The sequence below is a fragment of the Amblyraja radiata genome, chromosome 35, assembly GCF_010909765.2.
Source record: "Amblyraja radiata isolate CabotCenter1 chromosome 35, sAmbRad1.1.pri, whole genome shotgun sequence".
NCBI lineage: Eukaryota > Metazoa > Chordata > Chondrichthyes > Rajiformes > Rajidae > Amblyraja > Amblyraja radiata.
The window spans coordinates 14,715,236-14,735,355 of record NC_045990.1 but is presented as its reverse complement, the minus strand read 5'-3'; the positions used below and the strand labels follow the sequence as shown (position 1 = coordinate 14,735,355).

The 20,120-nt window shown below is 45.6% G+C and overlaps 1 protein-coding gene across 1 annotated transcript in view; it reads left to right on the top strand.

The window, feature by feature from the left end:
- The window catches only part of znf653 (zinc finger protein 653), a 57,716-nt gene that overhangs the window by 26,341 nt on the left and 11,255 nt on the right, over positions 1–20,120 (top strand). Inside the window, exon 6 of the mRNA XM_033050789.1 lies at positions 15,727–15,841. Coding sequence (XP_032906680.1) covers positions 15,727–15,841 — 115 coding nt within the window. The remainder of the gene's footprint in view (positions 1–15,726; positions 15,842–20,120) is intronic.

Genomic DNA, 20,120 nt, shown 5'->3' with positions numbered 1-20,120 from the left:
TAATACAACCCGATGTATGTAATGTAATCCATAGTCCACAGTGGTTCGTTACAGCTGTGCTTAGTGTCGTGCAGGGTGGATAAAGAGCCTGATGGTTGATGGGGTAAAGGCCATTCTTGAACCTGGATTTGGGCTGATGCGCCTTCTTCCCGATGGTAGCAGCAAGGTGACAGCATGGCCAAGTTGACGTGAGTCTTATTGATATTAGTTGCCTTCTTGATGCAGTACTTCCTGTAGATCCCTTGAATGGTGGGAAGATCAATACCTGATGATTGGGCAAGGTTCTGTAGCTCCTTCATTCTTGGATGTTTTGAGTTAGCGAACCAGGCCCGTCTTGCCACTAGTCAGTATGCCCTCCTTGATACTGTAAAATTTCTATAGAGTATTTAGCGAAACGGCAAATAAATGTCAGATGCTGATAGGCTTTCTTAGCATTGAATCTGCACTTGGTCCAAGATAGATCTCCAGAAGTATGCATGCCCAGTAACTTGAGCTGTTTACTCTCTCCACCGCAGTCTTGCTGACAAAGCCAGCTTCATGGATCTTTATCTTTCCCTTTCTGAAGTCAATGATCCGCTCCATGATCTTGCTGATGTTAAGACCAAAATTGGTGTTCTGGCATTATTCAATCAAATATACTGTCATGGAGTCATACATCACATAAACAGGCTCTTCAACAAGCCGACCATGATTTGGTTTGTGGATTTTAGCTCTGCATTCAACACCATTGTGCCAGAGCTACCACACTCCAAACTCTCCCAGTTGACTGTGCCTGAACCCCTCTGTCAGTGGATCATCAACTTCCTGATAGACAGGAAGCAGCATGTGAGGTTGGGAAAGCACATCTCATAGAAACATAGAAAATAGGTGCGGGAGGAGGCCATTTGGCTCTTCGAGCCAGCACCGCCATTCATTGTGATCATGGCTGATCATCCACAATCAATAACCCGTGCCTGCCTTCACCCCATATCCCTTGATTCCGCTAGCCCTAGAGCTCTATCTAACTCTCTGTTAAATCCATCCAGTGAATTGGCCTCTACTGCCTTCTGTGGCAGAGAATTCCACAAATTCACAACTCTCTGGGTGAAATTTTTTTTTCTCATCTCAGTTTTAAATGGCCTCCCCGTTATTCTTAGACTGTGCCCCCTGGTTCTGGACTTCCCCCAACATTGGGAACATTTCCCTTGCATCTAGCTTGTTCAGTCCTTTTATAATTTTATATGTTTCTACAAGATCCCCTCTCATCCATCTAAATTCCAGTAAATACAAGCCCAGTCTTTCCAACCTTTCCTCATATGACAGTCCCGCCATCCCAGGGATTAACCTTGTGTACCTACGCTGCACCACCTCAATAGCAAGGATGTCCTTCCTCAAACTAGGAGACCAAAACTGCACACAATACTCCAGATGTGGTCTCACCAGGGTCCTGTACAACTGCAGAAGGACCTCTTTACTCCTATACTCAACTCCTCTCGTTATGAAGGCCAACATGCCATTAGCTTTCTTCACTGACTGCTATACCTACAGGTTTACTTTCAGTGTCTGGTGTACAAGGACACCCAGGTCTCATTGTACTTCCCTTTTTCCTAATCTGACACCATTGAGATAATTATCTTCCTCCTTGTTCTTGTCGCCAAAGTGGATAACCTCACATTTATCTACATTATACTGCATCTGCCATGCATCTTCCCACTCACTCAACCTGTCCCAAGTTACCCTGCAACCTCCGAGCATCCTCTTTGCAGTTCACACTGCCACCCAGCTTTGCGTCATCTGCAAATTTGTGAGTATACCTTTTAATCCCATCATCTAAATCATTAATATATATTGTAAATAGATGCGCCCCCAGCGCTGAGCCTTGCGGCATTCCACTCGCCACTGCCTGCCATTCTGACAGGGACCCCACTCTTGTTCCTACTCTTTGTTTCCTGTCTGCTAACCAATTCTCTATCCCGGACCCGCAGACCCTCAGCATAGGAGCACCGCAAGACTGCGTACTCTCCCCTCTCCTCTACTCTCTCTACACCAAACACTGCACCCCCACACACTCTTCTGTCAAGTTTCTCAAGTTTGCGGACGACACAACCCTGATTGGACTGAAAGAACTGCAGATGCTGGTTTAAATCGAAGGTAGACTCCACAAAATGCTGGAGTAACTCAGTGGGTGAGGCAGCTTCTCTGGACAGAAGGAATGGGCGACATTTCGGGTTGAAACCCTTTTTCAGATCCTTCTTGACCCGAAAAGTGACCCACTCCTTCTCTCCAGAGATGCTGCCCCTCCCGCCGAGCCACTCCAGCATTCCGTGTCTACCCTCGACTCAAACCAGCATCTGCAGTTTCTTCCTATACATGGATTAAACTCGATCTGCCAATATCTGTAATTTATCTATTTCCCGCTCTACACTTTGCCACCCTTCTTCACTGGCCACAACTCCACCAACGTAGCTATGGGCACTCGCATGGGCCCTAGTTATGCCTGCCTCTTTGTAGGGTACGTCGAACAATCCCTGTTCCAGGCATACACTGGCCCTATCCCCGAACTCTACCTCTGCTTCATTGACGACTGCATTGGTGCTACCTCCTGCACCCATGTAGAACTCACTGACTTCCATCAATTTCATCACTAATTTCCATCCTGCACTCAAATTCACTTGGACCATCTCTGACATCCCTCCGTTTCTAGATCTCACTGTCTCCATCACAGGAAACAGACTATTGACTGACATCTACTGCAAACCTACCGACTCCTGTAGCTATCTTGACTACACTTCTTCTCACCCTGCTTCCTGTAAAGAATCATAGAAACATAGAAAATAGGTGCAGGAGTAGGCCATTCGACCCTTCGAGCCTGCACCGCCATTCAATATGATCATGGCTGATCATCCAACTCAGTAGCCTTCTCTCCATACCCCATGATCCCTTTAGCCACAAGGGCCACATCTAACTCCCTCTTAAATATAGCCAATTAACTGGCCTCAACTACCTTCTGTGACAGAGAATTCCAGAGATTCACCACTCTCTGTGTTAAAAATGTTTTGCTCATCTCGGTCCTAAAAGAATTCCCCCTTATCCTTAAACTGTGACCCCTTGTTCTGGACTTCCCCAACATCGGGAACAATCTTCCTGCATCTAGCCTGTCCAACCCCTTAAGAATTTTGTACGTTTCTATAAGATCCCCCGTCAATCTTCTAAATTCTAGCGAGTACAAGCCGAGTCTATCCAGTCTTTCTTCATATGAAAGTCCTGACATCCCAGGAATCAGTCTGGTGAACCTTCTCTGTACTCCCTCTATGGCAAGAATGTATTTTCTCAGATTAGGAGACCAAAACTGTACGCAATACTCCAGGTGTGGTCTCACCAAGACCCTGTACAACTGCAGTAGAACCTCCCTGCTCCTATACTCAAATCCTTTTGCTATGAACCTATACTCAAATCCTTTTGCTATGCTAGGAAGAGGGGAACCCCCCGTTTCCTAAAGAATGAGGACATCTCCGATGCCCTGGTATGGAACACCTCATCCTGGGTGCAGATACAGCGTAGATGGCGGAATAAGGAGTAGGGGATAGAGTCTTTACAGGAAGCAGGGTGGGAAGAAGTGTAGTCAAGATAGCTATGGGAGTCAGTAGGTTTGTAATAGATGTCGGTCAGTAGTCCAGATATCGGTCAATAGACCAAAACTATTTGCAATACTCCAGGTGTGGTCTCACCAAGACCCTGTACAACTGCAGTAGAACCTCCCTGCTCCTATACTCAAATCCTTTTGCTATGAATGCTAACATACCATTCGCTTTCTTCACTGCCTGCTGCACCTGCATGCCTACTTTTAATGACTGGTGTACCATGACACCCAGGTCTCGTTGCATCTCCCCTTTTCCTAATCGGCCACCATTCAGATAATAGTCTACTTTCCTGTTTTTGCCACCAAAGTGGATAACCTCACATTTATCCACATTGGATGATCAGCCATGATCATATTGAATGGCAGTGCAGGCTCGAAGGGCTGAATGGCCTACTCCTGCACCTATTTTCTATGTTTCTATACTGCATCTGCCATGCATTTGCCCACTCACCCAGCCTATCCACACACAAGATGACGGATGTGCGGGAGTGGGTGCCGTCTGTGTATGGCAGCCTGCCCGCAGTCCGTCTCTACACCTTTTTTAATTTTATTTTATTTTAAGTCCTGTTAAAAAATGTTAGTGGAGGTCTTCTATGTGGGGGGTGGGGTGGGGAAGGGGGAAACTTTATTTCTTAGTCCCCTACCTGGTCGGAAAGGCAGCATCCCTCCAAGCTGCTTCTTCGCCCCGTCCTCGCGGCCGACCATCGAGAATGGAGCGGCGTTTCCTGTCGGGACCGGCTGGGACTACAGCTTCGGCGGCGGTGCAGCGCTGGGATACCAACACGGAGCGGGCGATGCCTTACGGGGTCGCCGTGCGGTGAGCACCAGAGCGCTGTGGCCGTCGATCCCAACATCACGGAGTTGTGGCTGCGGGCGTCCGGCCGCGGGCGGCGCTGGATTTGGAGCGCCGCGGAGCCAGGGATCGAGTTCGCCGGGGTCGGAGCTCCAACCGGCGCGGCCTAAGGGCTACGAGTGCCCCGGTCTCCGGTCTCCGGGGAGGAGGCAGCCGCTCCAGACTTTCCAAGCCGCTGAGGAATGTTTCACCCGACGCCGATGTTCCATCTTGACGGCAAGAGGGCCCTGAAAATCATCGGACTGGCTGCAAGGCCACAAATGGGCCCCGACCTCGGGTGTTTCACAGAGGAAGAGGACTAACTTTCTGGTGCCTTTCCCCATAGTGGAGATGTTTTGATTCTGCTGTGGGGGGACATTTGTGTTGAACTCTATAATGTGTTGTGTCCATTTTATTCATTTTTTTTTTTTTAAACCTTTTTCTATGGTTTGTAATGGAACTTATTATTTAATTTATGTAAAGCACTTTGGGGTCAATGCAAGTTGACTTAAAACGTGCTATATAAATAAAATTTACTTACTTACTTACTATCCAAGTCACCTTGCAGCCTCCTAGCATCCTCCTCACAGCTAACACTGCCCCCCAGTTTCGTGTCATCCGCAAACTTGGAGATGTTGCATTCAATTCCCTCGTCCAAATCATTAATATATATTGTAAATAGCTGGGGTCCCAGCACCGAGCCTTGCGGTACCCCACTAGTCACTGCCTGCCATTGTGAAAAGGACCCGTTTACTCCTACTCTTTGTTTCCTGTCTGCCAGCATGGACTGCATGGATGAACTACAACAATTGTTCATCCCAGTTTGGCAAAAGAATAAATCAGGGAAGGTAGTGCATCCGCGGATAAGAAGGGAAATCAGGGATACTCCCAATTCCTCCGTGTACTCCGTATCTGCTCCCAGGATGAGATGTTCCATACCAGGGCATTGGAAATGTCCTCATTCATTAGGAAATGGGGGTTCCCCTCTTTTCTTTTATAGGTGAGGCTCTCACTAGGGCCTCCTCGATATCCCACAGCTCCGCTCTTACTCCCCCTCCCCCCATTCGTAACAAGGAAATTGTCTTCACCTTGTCCTCACCTTCCACCACATCAGCCATCGCATACAGCTTATAATCCTCCAACAGGATCCCACTACTGGCCACATCTACCCATCTCCACACCTTTCTGCTTTCCGCAGAGACCGTTCCCTCCGATGCTCCCTGGTCAATTCGTCCATTCCCACCCAAACCACACTTTCCCCTGCAACTGCAGAAGATGCAACGCATGTCCTTTTACCTCCCCCCCCTTGACTCCTTCCAAAGACCCAAACAGTCTTTCCAGATGAGGCGGAGGTTCACTTGCTCCTCCTCCAACCTCATCTACTGTATCCGCTATTCCAGGTATCAACTTCTCTACATCGGTGAGACCAAGTGCAGGCTCGGCGATTATTTCACTGAACACCTCCACTCAGTCCGTCTTAACCTATCTGATCTCCCGGTGGCTCAGCACTTCAACTACCCCTCCCATTCCCAATCTGACCTTTCTGTCCTGAGCCTCCTACATTGTCAGAGTGAGGCCCAGTACAAATTGGAGGAACAGCACCTCATATTTCGCTTGGGTAGTTTGAAATTGACTTCTCTAACTTCGGACAGCCCTTGGTTTCTCTCTTCATCCCCTTCCCATTCTCCGTTTTCCCACTAAACTTACTGTCTCTGACTACATTCTATCTTTGTCCCGCCCCCTCCCCTGACATCAATCTGAAGAAGGGACTCGACCCGAAGGGTCACCCATTCCTTGTCTCCAGAGATGCTGCCTGTCCCGCTGAGTTACTCCAGCATTTTGTGTCTACCTTCGATTTAGACCAGCATTTGCAGTTCTTTCTTACACACACACATATATATGAATGATGCAGACTTAAATGGGTTGGCTACTAAGTTTGCAGATGCCACGAAAATTGATGGAGTTGTGGTCAGTGAAGACGGCTGTCAAAGTGTACAGCGGGAAATAGATGAGTTACAGATATTTGCACAGTTTAATCCATGTATAGGAAAAAACTACAGATGCTGGTTTGAGGGTAAACACGGAATTCTGGAGTGGCATGGCGGGAGGGGCAGCATCGCTGGAGAGAAGGAATGGGCGACGTTTTGGGTCAAGAAGGGTCTGAAGAAGCATCTCGACCCGAAACGTCGCCCATTCCTTCTCTCCAGAGATGCTGCCTCACCCACTGAGTTACTCCAACATTTTGTGTCTACCCGATTGGACTGATCCAGGATGGGGAGGAATCTGCCTTCAGACAGGAAGTGTCACAGTTGGCGTTCTGGTGCCATCGCAACAACCTGGAGCTCAATGCTCTTAAGACGGTGGAATTGATTGTAGACTTTAGGAGCGCTCCCCCTCCCCTCCCCCCACTCACCATCAACAACATCACAGTCACGTCTGAGGAATAATTTAAGTTCCTTGCAACCATCATCTCCAGTATCCTTAAATGGGAGGCCATCATACACTGCACAGTCAAAAAGGCCCAACAGAGAATGTACTTCCTGCAGCAGCTGAGAAAACACAATCTGCCACAGGCAATGACGGTCCAGTTTTACACGGCCATCGTAGAGTCTGTCCTCACCTTCTCCATCATGGTCTGGTTTGGCTCAGCCACCAAGTACGACATCTGGAGGCTGCAGCGCATCATTCGATCAGCTGAGAAGGTTATTGGCTGCAACCTCCCCCCCATTGACGAACTGTACACTGCAAGGGCCAGGAAACGAGCGGGTAAGATCATCTCTGACCCCTCTCACCCTGGCCATTAACTGTTTGAAGCACATTCCTCTAGAAGGCGTGGACAAAACCGCCACAGCCAGACATAAAAACAGCTTTTTATCACGAGCAGTACCTATACTCAACAGCCAAAAGTCTGTAGCCTCCATGTGCTCTGGTATTTTATTTAATTCTTCACATGTTTAAATTATAATTTTTAATTTTTAATTGTCTACTGTATATCGTGTTGTTGCGAGCAAAGCACCAAGGCAAATTCCTTGTGTACAAATTTGGTTAATAAAATGTATTCAATTCAATTCAATACCCCATCTAAGCAAGTCCCATTCGGCCCAGATCCCTCGAAACCTTTCCTATCCATGTACCTGTCTGAGTGCCTTTTAAGTGCAGTTATAGTCCCTTCCTCAACCACTATCTCTATAAGATCACCCCAAGGAATAAAATTCTAGCCTGCTCAATATCTCCATATAGTTCAGGCCCTCGAATCCTGGCAATATTCTCATAAATCTGCTCTGCACTCTTTCCAGCTTAATAACATCCTTCCGATACCATGACTGATGCAGGCCAATGTGCCAAAAGCCTTCTTCACCACTCTACCAACCTATAACTCCACTTTCAAGGAACTGTGTACATGTTCTCCTTAGACCACTCTGCAGCTCACCCCAAGGCCTTACCATTTATATGAAGGTCTTGCCCTGGTTTGACTTCCCAATACGCAACATCTCACACTTTTCTGAAACTCCATTTGTGTTTCCTCAGTCCATTTGCCCAGCTGATCAAGGTCCTGCAGTAATTTTTGATAACCATTTGTCCTCTCCCCACTATCCTTTTCACACAAGGCAGATGAGGCAGCTTTGATGTTAAAGATAACCTGGTAAGGTGACACAAGTGACACATTTTGTGATATTGGTAAATTTTCAGTTGTTTAATTCAATTTGTGTATATGACCACAATGCTGAAAGACTAATGAATATCCATGTATAAAATCTGATGACTGAACCTCTATTTTCCATGAATTGTATTCAGCAGTGTGGTTAACTGATAAACTGGTTTTAATTTTTTTTAAATACCCACAATTTAATTTCAGCATTTTAAATAATGCAACAAAATGGGAACTTGGTTGTCAAAGCAATTTTAATTACCTTAATTTGAATAAAGTAATAATGAATTAAGGGCCTGTCCCACCAGCATGCGACCAAACGCATACGGCCTCGCGGGGCCGGTCCCAATTCGAACCGCGGAGGCGTATGGAGTTGTGCGGGGCTGGTCCCGACTTCATACTCACCAATCAGCTGGGCAGGAAGCGGGCCGATTGAATTTGGACGTCGCAAAGCGTCGGGCGGTGACGTCATCGCTAAACGCCACGCACTAGGTGAACGCTGTCAAGACGCTGCGTACGACGTCAAGACGCTGCGTACGCCCTCGATGCGCCTGCGGGCCGACAGGCCGTTGGCGCGCGGGATTTTCGGACAGTGCAAGATTTGTGGAGCCCCGCGCGATGTCTGGACCAGCCCCGCACAACTCCATACGCCTCCGGCGATCGAAGCTGGACCGGCCCCGCGCGGCTGTACGCCTCAAGCGACCACGTTTGGTCGCGCTAGACGTATGCAATCGCATGCTGGTGGGACAGGCCCTTTAGTATCTGAATTCCTGCAAAGACAACATTTCTAGACCCCAAATTTTCCAAATATTTTACTTCAACTCAATTGTAAGCAATTTTGGGCACCATATCTGAGGAAGGGTGTGCTGGCTCTAGAGAGGGTCCACGAGAATGATCCCAGGAATGAGTAGGTTAACCTATGATGAGCTTGTGGCGGCAAAGGGCCTGTAGTCGCTGGAATTTAGATGAATGAGAGGGGACTTCATTGAGTCATACGGAATAGTGAAAGGCTTGGATAGAGTGTATGTGGAGTGGATGTTTACAAGAGGGGGAGAGTCTAGAACTAGAGGTCACAGGCTCAGAATTAAAGGGCGTTCTTTCAGGAAGGCGATGAGGAATTTCTTTAGTCAGAGAGCGGTTAATGTGTGGAATTCAGAAGACTATAAAGGCCAAGAGTTAATATTTTTAAGGCAGAGATAGATAGATTCTTGATTAGTTCAGGTGTCAGATGTTATGGGGAGAAGGCAGGAGAATTGGTTAGGAGGGAGCGATACAGTCCCATAATGTTTGGGACAAAGACCCATCATTTATTTATTTGCCTCTACTCCACAATTTGAGATTTGTAATATTAAAAAAAATCACATGTGGTTAAAGTGCACATTGTCAGATTTTATTAAAGGCCATTTTTATACATTTTGGTTTCACCATGCAGAAATTACAGCAGTGTTTATACATAGTTCCCCCCATTTCAGGGCACAGTAATGTTTGGGACACATAGCTTCACATGTGTTTGTAATTGCTCAGGTGTGTTTAATTGTCTCCTTAATCCAGATATAAGAGAGCTCTCAGCACCTAATCTTTCCTCCGGTCTTTCCATCACCTTTGGAAACTTTTATTGCTGTTTATCAACATGAGTTGTGCCAATGAAAGTCAAAGAAGCCATTATGAGACTGAGAAACAAGAACAAAACTGTTAGAGCCAAACTTTAGGCTGACCAAAATCAAATGTTTGAAACATCATTAAGAAGAAAGAGAGCACTGGTGAGCTTACTAATCGCAAAGGGACTGGCAGGCCAAGGAAGACCTCCACAGCTGATGACAGAATAATTCTCTCTATAATAAAGAAAAATCCCCAAACACCTGTCCGACAGATCAGAAATGCTCTTCAGGAGTCAGGTGTGGATTTGTCAATGACCACTGCTTGCAGAAGACTTCATGAACAGGAATACAAAGGCTTCACTGCAAGGTGCAAACTATTGGTTAGCTCCAAAAACAGGATGGCCAGGTTACAATTTGCCAAGAAGTACTTAAAAGAGCAACCACCGTTCTAGAAAAAGGTCTTGTGGACAAATGAGATGAAGAGTAACATATCAGAGTGATGGCAAGAGCAAAGTAAAGAGGAGAGAAGGAACTGCCCAAGATCCAAAGCATACCACCTCATCTGTGAAACACAGTGGTGGGGGTGTTATGGCCTAGGTGTGTATGGCTGCTGAAGGTACTGGCTCGCTTATCTTCATTGATGATATATCTGCTGATGGTAGTAGCATAATTAATTCTGAAGTGTATGGAAACATTCTATCTGCTCAAGTTCAAACAAATGCCTCAAAACTCATTGGCCGGCGGTTCATTCTATAGCAAGACAATGATCCCAAACATACTGCTAAAGCAACAAAGGAGTTTTTCCAAAGCAAATTCTTGAGTGGCCAAGTCAATCACCTGATCTGAACCAAATTGAGCATACCTTTTATATGCTGAAGAGAAAACTGAAGGGGACTAGCCCCCAAAACAAGCATAAGCTAAAGATGGCTTCAATACAGAGCCTGGCAGAGCATCACCAGAGAAGGCACCCAGCAAAGGATATGCAACAAAATACTGAACATGACTACTTTCATTTACATGACATTGTTGTGTCCCAAACATTCTGGTGCCCTGATATGGGGGGAACTATGCATAAACACTGCTGTAATTTTTACATGGTGAAACCAAAATGTATAAAAATGGCCTTTAATATTATCTGACAATGTGCACTTTAACCACATGTGATTTTTTTCTATTACAAATCTCAAATTGTGGAGTACAGAGGCAAATAAATAAATGATGTGTCTTTGTCCCAAACATTATGGAGGGCACTGTGGATCAGACATGATTGTATGGCTGAGTAAATTTGATGGGTCTTTTTACATTGGAATTTACACAAACATGTCTATTCCTGCCTTTCTTCTTACGATCTGATTATTTTAGAAATAAAGCATGGAACATTTCGGCCCATCGAGTCCGCGCAGACCATCGATCACCCATACACACGAGGGACATTTTACAGAAGCCAGTTGACCTACAGATCTGTATGTCTTTAGAATGTGGGAGAAAACCCAGAGAAACCTACATTGTCACAGGGAGAATATGCAAACACCACACATAAAGATAAAGAGATAAAGATAGCCTTTATTGTCATTCAGACCGAAGTCTGAACGAAATTGCAGCAGTCATACATACAATACAATACAATAAAAAACAACAATAAACACATATTAACATCCACCACAGTGAATCCACCCAGCATCTCCTCACTGTGATGGAGGCAAAAGTCTTAGGGCTGCAGTCTCTTCCCTCCTCTTCTCCCTCTGCGCTGAGGCGATACCCCACCGGGCGATGTTAAAAACTGTCCCGCGGCTCAATCACCGCGCCCCGGGGTGGTCGAAGCTGCCGCCCACCAGTCCTGCTGACGCAGCCGCTGGTCCGCGGCCGAACCCCGGACTCAGGCCACCACCGCCAGAACACCGTTCCAGCCCCGAGCCGGATCGCCCCCACGTGAGTACCGTTACCGTCTCAGCCCCGCGCCAGGCCGCCCCAACATGGGCGCCATACCTCCCTCGGGCTGGGCCGCCCCGACATGGACGCCGTACCTCCCTCGGGCTGGGCCGCCCCGATTTGGGTGTCGCTTCTTCCCCGGGCCGGGCCGCCCCGACATGGGCGCCGCTCCTCCCACAGCACCTGAGGTTGACAAATCGGATTCTTTTAAGTCAATCTAGTTCAAGAAAACTTGACTCAAACACTGGTCTCAGCAATATTTCTTTATTTCAGCACTGCAATAATTCTCTGAATCCTCCAACACAGAGCCAATAGCCCTATGGCAGGTCAAGAGAACTCTCTCTCTGGTACAAAATCAAGGCATTATATAGGTATTAGACAATCATGGTACAGAGGGTGCAGCAAACTATTAACCAATCATTATGGCTTACCATACATTAGCTTATTTGCTTTAACCAATCAACTGAGTCCTTTCAGTGATTTACAACAGTGGTAGTCACATGAATCTCCCTTTCTGGCCTCTATTTACAACCCTTGGTTTGTCTCGTGGTTTTTACCTTCTTTGTTTTAGAATCATTTCATTTCAACAAAGTGAAACCACAGAAAAGTGGGCTCTATTCTCAGAGATCTCCCCTCAAAATATAAGAGACACAAAGCGATCATACAATACATACAAACAAAACACATGTTCCCTATTCTCGGAAAGAAAGTTATTTCTAAAATTACAGATCTAAACAAGGTCTAATGTTTACAATCCTAATTAAAACACAATACACTTCACAAATGTTTTCACTACAAATTACACAGTTAAATACAATTACCTATGTATTACAAACATTAAATATATAAGTTTGCCCCATTCTTACAAACTACACTGATCTGCAAGTTGATTCCAATCACACACCTCCCTACTCCAAGCACAAGGGTCATATATTTGTCACACTTGATTAACGATAAGTGTTTCTTGCCAAGCTAAGATACAGCTTCATGTTTACATTCTCTTTCCTCTCCTGCTATCTCTAGGGGACGGAATTCCAATCTCATCTGTAGGGCCTCTTTACGACTCCTCACTAATAGCATTACAGAGCAAAGTCGCCTTCTCAGTTTTCAATAAACATAAGAAGTCCCACATAGAAAGGTCACATAACCATCACCCTAACACCTTTCCCCTTCAAGCGACCTTACTCCCTTGCACACATGTCTTATCCCATATCTCAACATAATTATAATTCAACTAAGCCAAAGACTGAATCACAGAATCTATTATCTTTCCAGCCTTGATGTCTTGGATTCAATCATAAACCCTGAGCCCCTTATGCTACACCAGAGCTCAGGAATGTCATAAAGAAAGAGCAAATGGCCTGTGGCCAAATGACCTATGACCTGAGAAAGGGGCCCCACTATAGACTACTTTTTGTATACATGATTATACAAGATACAACTTCTTGCAACTTTGTAATTGCTTCAGAGCAATACACAAGGCTATGCATGTTTAGATTAGCATTTTCCTGTTTTGATAAACCATCTGTCCCCTGTGTGTGAAGGTCCCTGTACTCTGCTTCTACAGGACCATGTGTTTTTGTTCTATTATATAATATTTCCTTAAGGTGAGGATCGAACCCAGGACTATGACGCCGTAAGAGAGCAAATCTGCCACTGTCCCGCCTTGCTGTCTAAATTCATCAAGACTAAAGTACTAATAATTTGAAGTATAGCTGAACAGGAGCTCCATATTTCTCATCATCTGTGCTGTAAGCAAAGGGGAATAACGTAGCATTGAATGTGTCAAAGCACGTTGAATAGAGATGCTTGTTTAGAACTGCATAGCGCCAATATTCCATGCAAGAAAATTACCACAAATAATAATGACATGACAGACCTGTTAAGTCTACAGAAGTGTCCTGACCCAAAACATTGTCTGTCCATTCCTTCCACATACCTGACCTGCTGAGTTCCTCATTACACTCCTTTTGTTTCAGGATTCCTGCACCTTCAGCTTTGTGTGTCTCCAGCTTATTAATTTGTTGATAATAATATATCAATACCACAAAACCCATTGCACAGAGGCTTCATGTAAATAGTTATGCGAGGCTTGACTGTTGAATAGATAAGTAATTTCAATTTGATTAAATAGTCCTGCTATTAATGATGTTGTCCCTCTGCTTATGCTCCTGCTAATACGTTATTGGGGAGATTTACACGTTATCCATTTGAATGTGCCAGTATGTTGCTTATCTCAAATTTCTTCTACTGCTCTCATGGTAATGATGGATCTAATAGACCTCAAACAGTATCCCTCAGCTCATCTTTTCATGATATCCAACATTTACAAAGCAGATGTCAGCCATACTTTCAAAAAAGGCAATCAGTGATGTTGCTGCTACTGTTTTTTCATGTGAGGAAGATATGATACAATTTGTTTCATCAATTAGAAAATAGCATTCCAGCAATAGATCTGTAGACCAAAGATATCATTCCCAGGGAATATAACTGGAATTTAATGGGACAGAATTGCATATTGGTTTTACTAAGTTTGCTACAACCAAGTCAGTCTGAAGAAGGGTTTCGGCCCGAAACGTTGCCTATTTCCTTCGCTCCATAAATGTTGCCGTGCCTACTGAGTTTCTCCAGCACTTTTGTCTACCAGCTACAACCTTACATGGATACTCTTCAATAGCAGAACTGAATTTGATTTTTTTGAGTTTAGATTGGAGAAACAAGCCTTTCGGCCCACCGATTCCGCATCAACTAGCAATCCCCGTACATTAACACTATCCTACACACACCAGGGACAATTTACATTTATACCAAGCCAATCTACAAACCTGTACATCTTTGGATTGTGGGAGGAAACCGAAGATCTCGGAGAAAACCCACATGGTCACGGGCAGAATGTACCAACTCTGTACAGACAGTACCCGTAGTTGGGATCGAACCCTGGTCTCTGGTGCTGTAAGCACTGTAAAGGGCATGTCCCACTTAGGCAATTTATTTAAGCGACTTCCGGCGACTGTCACAGTCATAGCAGGTCACTGAAAAAGCGACGACTGGACCCCCAAAGCCAATGTCTACGACAATCTACCACCTAATCGGCATCAAGCTACAGCAAGCTACTGACAACCGGCGACCCAATCAATGCGACTTAGGACGTCCACCTACGACCACACCTATGACAACCTATGATCACACAGGCGACAACCGTAGTCAACCTTCGTCCACCCGCGACAAGCTACAACAAGCCACGACCCTGTCGGCACCAATTGAAGACATCTGAAGACAATTCAGTTGTCGGTACCCGTCGCCGGTTGACGTAGATAGCTGGCAATGGAATTCACCGAAGCCAGCACCCGGCGAGAACCAACGTCACCTGGAGACATCCTACGACAGCACCTACGACAGGAGAAGACAAGTTACGTCAAGCCCACAGTCGCCGAAGAATTTTGAACATTTTAAAATCCAGCGGCGACCAGAAAAACGTTACGACTCTTTAGGCGACTTGAGGAGACGACTCACGACCATACAGGCGTCGCCCCGCGACCATGTCATAACAGCCCAGTCGCCTGTCGTCGCTGAAAAAATTGCCTAAGTGGAACAGGGGCATAAGGCAGCAATTCTACCCCTGCTCCACTGTGCCGCCACTGATTAATTGATAATATTGCACATTTGCTTGCAATTGTCCCCTGTCATTGACGACAGATGGCACAATGGGCTAAGTGTTCGGCTGGCATCCGGAAGGTAGCTGGTTCGAATCCCGCTTGGAGTGCATACTGTCGTTGTGTCCTTGGGCAAGACACTTCACCCACCTTTGCCTGTGTGTGTCCTTGGGCAAGACACTTCACCCACCTTTGCCTGTGTGTGTGGATGTAATTATGTGAAGCACTTTGGGGTCAATGCAAGTTGACTAAAAATGTGCTATATAAATAAAGAAATTTAATTTAATTTAATTTAATTGGTTCATTTCAACAAATAGATAAAAGGGATTTGTGTTCACTACTGCCACGGGAATGTAAAGAACTGCATTGTCACAATCTAGCAAATGTTAGTGCAAAAACAAAACTCTTCTCTCATTTCATGTACAAAAACTTTTATCTCTGTCCAGAATCACGTCAACCTGGTGCACAGAAAGGGGAAAACGAAAGTCTGCTCACACCCAGGTTGTGGGAAGAGGTTTTATTTATCAAATCACCTGCGGAGACACATGATCATTCACTCAGGTAGGTATCAGACTAAATTCTACTACCATGTTTAGGAATTTCTGCCGTCATTTCTAATGCAGAGATTTTAAATTTGGTCTTTTGTTAGAGAGGTGGAAACTATGAAAATGAATGCTTTAAGCTTCTTTTGAATATTGCAAATCAGGAATGTGGAAGGTTTAGTGATGTGTTGGAAGGAACTGGACATGCTGGTTAAAACCGAAGATCGACACAAATTGCAGCTGGTGATCAGAGTGGTGACAAGACTAAGTCTGAAGAAGGGTCTCGACCCGAAACGTCACCCATTCCTTCTATCCAGTGATGCTGCGTGTCCCGCTGAGTTACTCCAGCATTTTGTGTCTATCGAAGGTTTTGTGATCTCTGGTCACCAGCTGCGGGCTCTTCTAATTGGTAAAGAGATGTATTCTATGTGCTTATTGCACATCAAGCCATTTTGAATCTGTGCATCTTTTCATCCAGGTAGGTGAATTAGTTCCTTGTGCATTTTACTGGTGTTGATATCTTTAAATAGGTGTTGACTTATTAATGACACAGTCCAAACTAGTTCAGCACAAGTGCGTATCTAGATGAATTTCTTATTTCCTTAGAAAATTTGCTGAGGAAATTTCTCAGCTGCCTGACGAAATGGCTGTGACCATAAAAAGGTATCCTTTCTGGTGGAGGGAATTAGTCCCGTAAGTACAGGCCTACAGGGCTGAAGTTATCTTCATTGGGGAGGTTCCGGTGGTAACATGATCCGTTTGTTCAATTAATGAAGTGGCTGCAATTTTTCAACCATGTATGATTGTGGGATTGAGAGGCATACAATTTCATTTATAAACTGTGGAGTACAAAGATTAAGGTGATTTGTGCACTACACCATTATTGGAAGGCAATGTTCTAGTTTTGTGAGATCTTTAAAGCCCTGTCCCACGGTACGAGTCCATTCCAAGAACTCTCCCGAGTTTAAAAAAAATCAAACTATTGGTAAGTAGTGGGTACGTCGGAGCTCGGGGATGTCTCTTAGCGGCTCCAGAACAAGGGGTTACAATTTAACGATAAGGGGGAAATCTTTTAGGACCGAGATGAGAAAAACATTTTTCACACAGCGTGGTGAATCTCTGGAATTCTCTGCCACAGAAGGTAGTTGAGGCCAGTTCATTGGCTATATTTAAGAGGGAGTTAGATGTGGCCCTTGTGGCTAAAGGGATCAGGGGGTATGGAGAGAAGGCAGGTACAGGATACTGAGTTGGATGATCAGCCATGATCATATTGAATGGCGGTGCAGGCTCGAAGGGCCGAATTGCCTACTCCTGCACCTAATTTCTATGTTGCTATGTAATGCTAACGGCAAGTACTCGGGAAGACTCGCTAACGGCAGGTAAGCACGGGAAGACTCGTGAAGATTTTTCAACATGTTGAAAAATGTCCACGAGAGCCCCGAGTACCGACGAGTGGCCATTACCGTAAATCTCGGGAGAGCTCTTGGAATGAACTCATATCGTGGGACAGGGCTTTAACCTTTGTTTAGTTGTCACCTCTTGAGCATACAAAATACGGCTAAACTGTGATGCGAAAAGATTATAAATGCTGAGTTTTCTTGGCAAGCATTCAGCCGAAGGGTTAAAACCGTGATAAGCTCAGACAACTGTCTGCCCCTGTATTTCTCACCGGCTCACTTGCTTTTTTCAAGCAACGGTTGAGGTGGATTTCAGAATAAATCTAGGAACAAGTCTGTGTGGCACTCTGACTCTTAACTGTTGAGTGATTAGTAAGTGGTATCCGAGGACAGAAAGCATACATTTTTGGCTTGAATATTTTACTTCGAAGGATAGCATTGGGCCCTTTTCTGTTCAAATGATACTTACTGACACAATTTATCGTAATTAAACCCCTCATTCTTTCCATACAGAAGCTATCCAAGTGGAAAATGAAGTGCTGTTCCTCCAGTTTACGTGTGGCCTCATGCTGGCGACGGAAGAGACCCAGGACAGAATAATATCAGTAGACTCAGCGACCATTGGATCTCCCAGTTGCTGATCATTTTAACTCCTCTGACCTTTCTGTCTTGGGCCTCGTCTAATGCCAGAGTGAGGCCATACACAAACTGGAAGAACAGCATCTCATATTCCATTTGGGTAGCTTAAAACCCAATTGAATTCTCCAATTTTTGGCAACTAATTTCAAACCCTCCCCCACACCCCCTTCTTCCCCCCCCCTCCCCCTTCTTACACCACCCCCCCCCCCTTCCCACAAACACCCTACCCTGGGTGCACCCTCATTTCTCCCCTCCTTTCCTTCCACCTTTATTCCTTCCTCTGGCTTCACAATTCACACTTCTATCATAATCTCAGACCTTTTGTCTTGTCATCTCTGGCCTTTGTCCAACCACGTTGCCTATCAACCCCCCCCCCCCCCCCCCCTTACCTGTATCCACTTGCCATTCTATGTTCTGCCCCTCCTCTCTTCCAGTTTCCCACTCTACCATAATCGCTGCAGAAGAATTTAATGGTTTTATCTGGGACAAATGACAACAACACACACTTGACTCGAAATATCACCTATCCATGTTCTCTAGGGGTGCTGCCTGACCCACTGAGTTACTCCAGTATTTTGTCTCTTTTAAAGCCTATGGAACTGTGATCACTTTTCCCAAATGGCTCTTCCACCGAAACATCAGTCACCTGGCCAAGCTCATTTCCGAATACCAGGTCCAGTATGGTCCGTCTACGAGTTGGACTGTCCACATACTCTTTTAGGAAACCCTCTTGGATACACCTAACAATTCATGCCCCGTTTAATCATTTTATATAAATAAGCCTCACTTAATTGTGGTGATGTCTTCAACTCCAATCCTTTCTGTGATGTCTGTGCACCTCAGTCAAACTGCAGCAAAGTTTACAGCAATATAATCCTAAATCAGATTCAGATTCAGATTCAGATTCAACTTTAATTGTCATTGTCAGTGTACAATACAGAGACAACGAAATGCAGTTAGCATCTCCCTGGAAGAGCAACATAGAATATGATTTCAATAAATAAATCTATTTACATGCATACAGTCATAGTGTTTTTCCTGTGGGAGGAGTGTCCGGGGGGGTGGGGGTGATTGGCAGTCACCGAGGTACATTGTTGAGTAGAGTGACAGCCGCAGGGAAGAAGCTGTTGCTGGACCTGCTGGTCCAGCAACGGAGAGACATGTAGCGCCTCCCGGATGGTAGGAGGGTAAACAGTCCATGGTTGGGGTGAGAGCAGTCCTTGGCGATGCTGAGCGCCCTTCGCAGACAACGCTTGCTTTGGACAGACTCAATGGAGGGGAGCAAGGAACCGGTGATGCGTTGGGCAATTTTCACCACCCTCTGCAGTGCTTTCCGGTCGGAGACAGAGCAGTTGCCATACCATACTGTGATACAGTTGGTAAGGATGCTCTCGATGGTGCAGCGGTAGAAGTTCACCAGAATCTGAGGAGACAGATGGACCTTCTTCAGTCTCCTCAGGAAGAAGAGACGCTGGTGAGCCTTCTTGACCAGAGTTGAGGTATTGTGGGTCCAAGAGAGGTCATCGGAGATGTTGACCCCCAGGAACCTGAAGCTGGAAACACGTTCCATCTCCGTCCCGTTGATGTGGATGGGGGTGTGCGTGCCGCCCCTAGCTTCCTGAAGTCTACAATGAGCTCCTTGGTCTTCTTGGAGTTAAGGGCCAGGTTGTTGTCAGCGCACCATGCTGCTAGGAGCTGGACCTCCTCCCTATAGGCCGACTCATCGTTGTTGCTGATGAGGCCAATCACCGTTGTATCATCTGCATACTTGATGATGGTGTTAGTACCGTGTACAGGTGTGCAGTTCTCTCGGGTGCTCCGGTTTCCTCCCACACTCCAAAGACGTATAAGTTTGTAGGCTAATTGGCTTCTCTAAAATTGTAAATTGTCCCTAATGTGTTGGATAGTGCTAGTGTACGAGGTGATCACTGGTCGGCGCGGTAACAGTGGGCTGAGGGGCCTGTTTCCAGGCTGTATCTCTGTAGTCTAACGTATGCTATCCAGATAAGTCATACCGTACATGAGTACAATCAAACCATAGACAAGTACAGCAACTGGTGCTTCGTGACGAGAAACCGTGCAGATTATATTGTTACAGCTGCAGATAACGTCTAGATAAAGTGCAAGATCTGCAACGAGGTAGATTGGGAGATGGGAATTGCATTCTTACGAAAGGTCCATTCAGTGGTCTGATAACAGTGGGAGATAAGTTAACACATATTTCGTAGCATGCTATGAATTGCAAATTGATGTGGCTCAGAT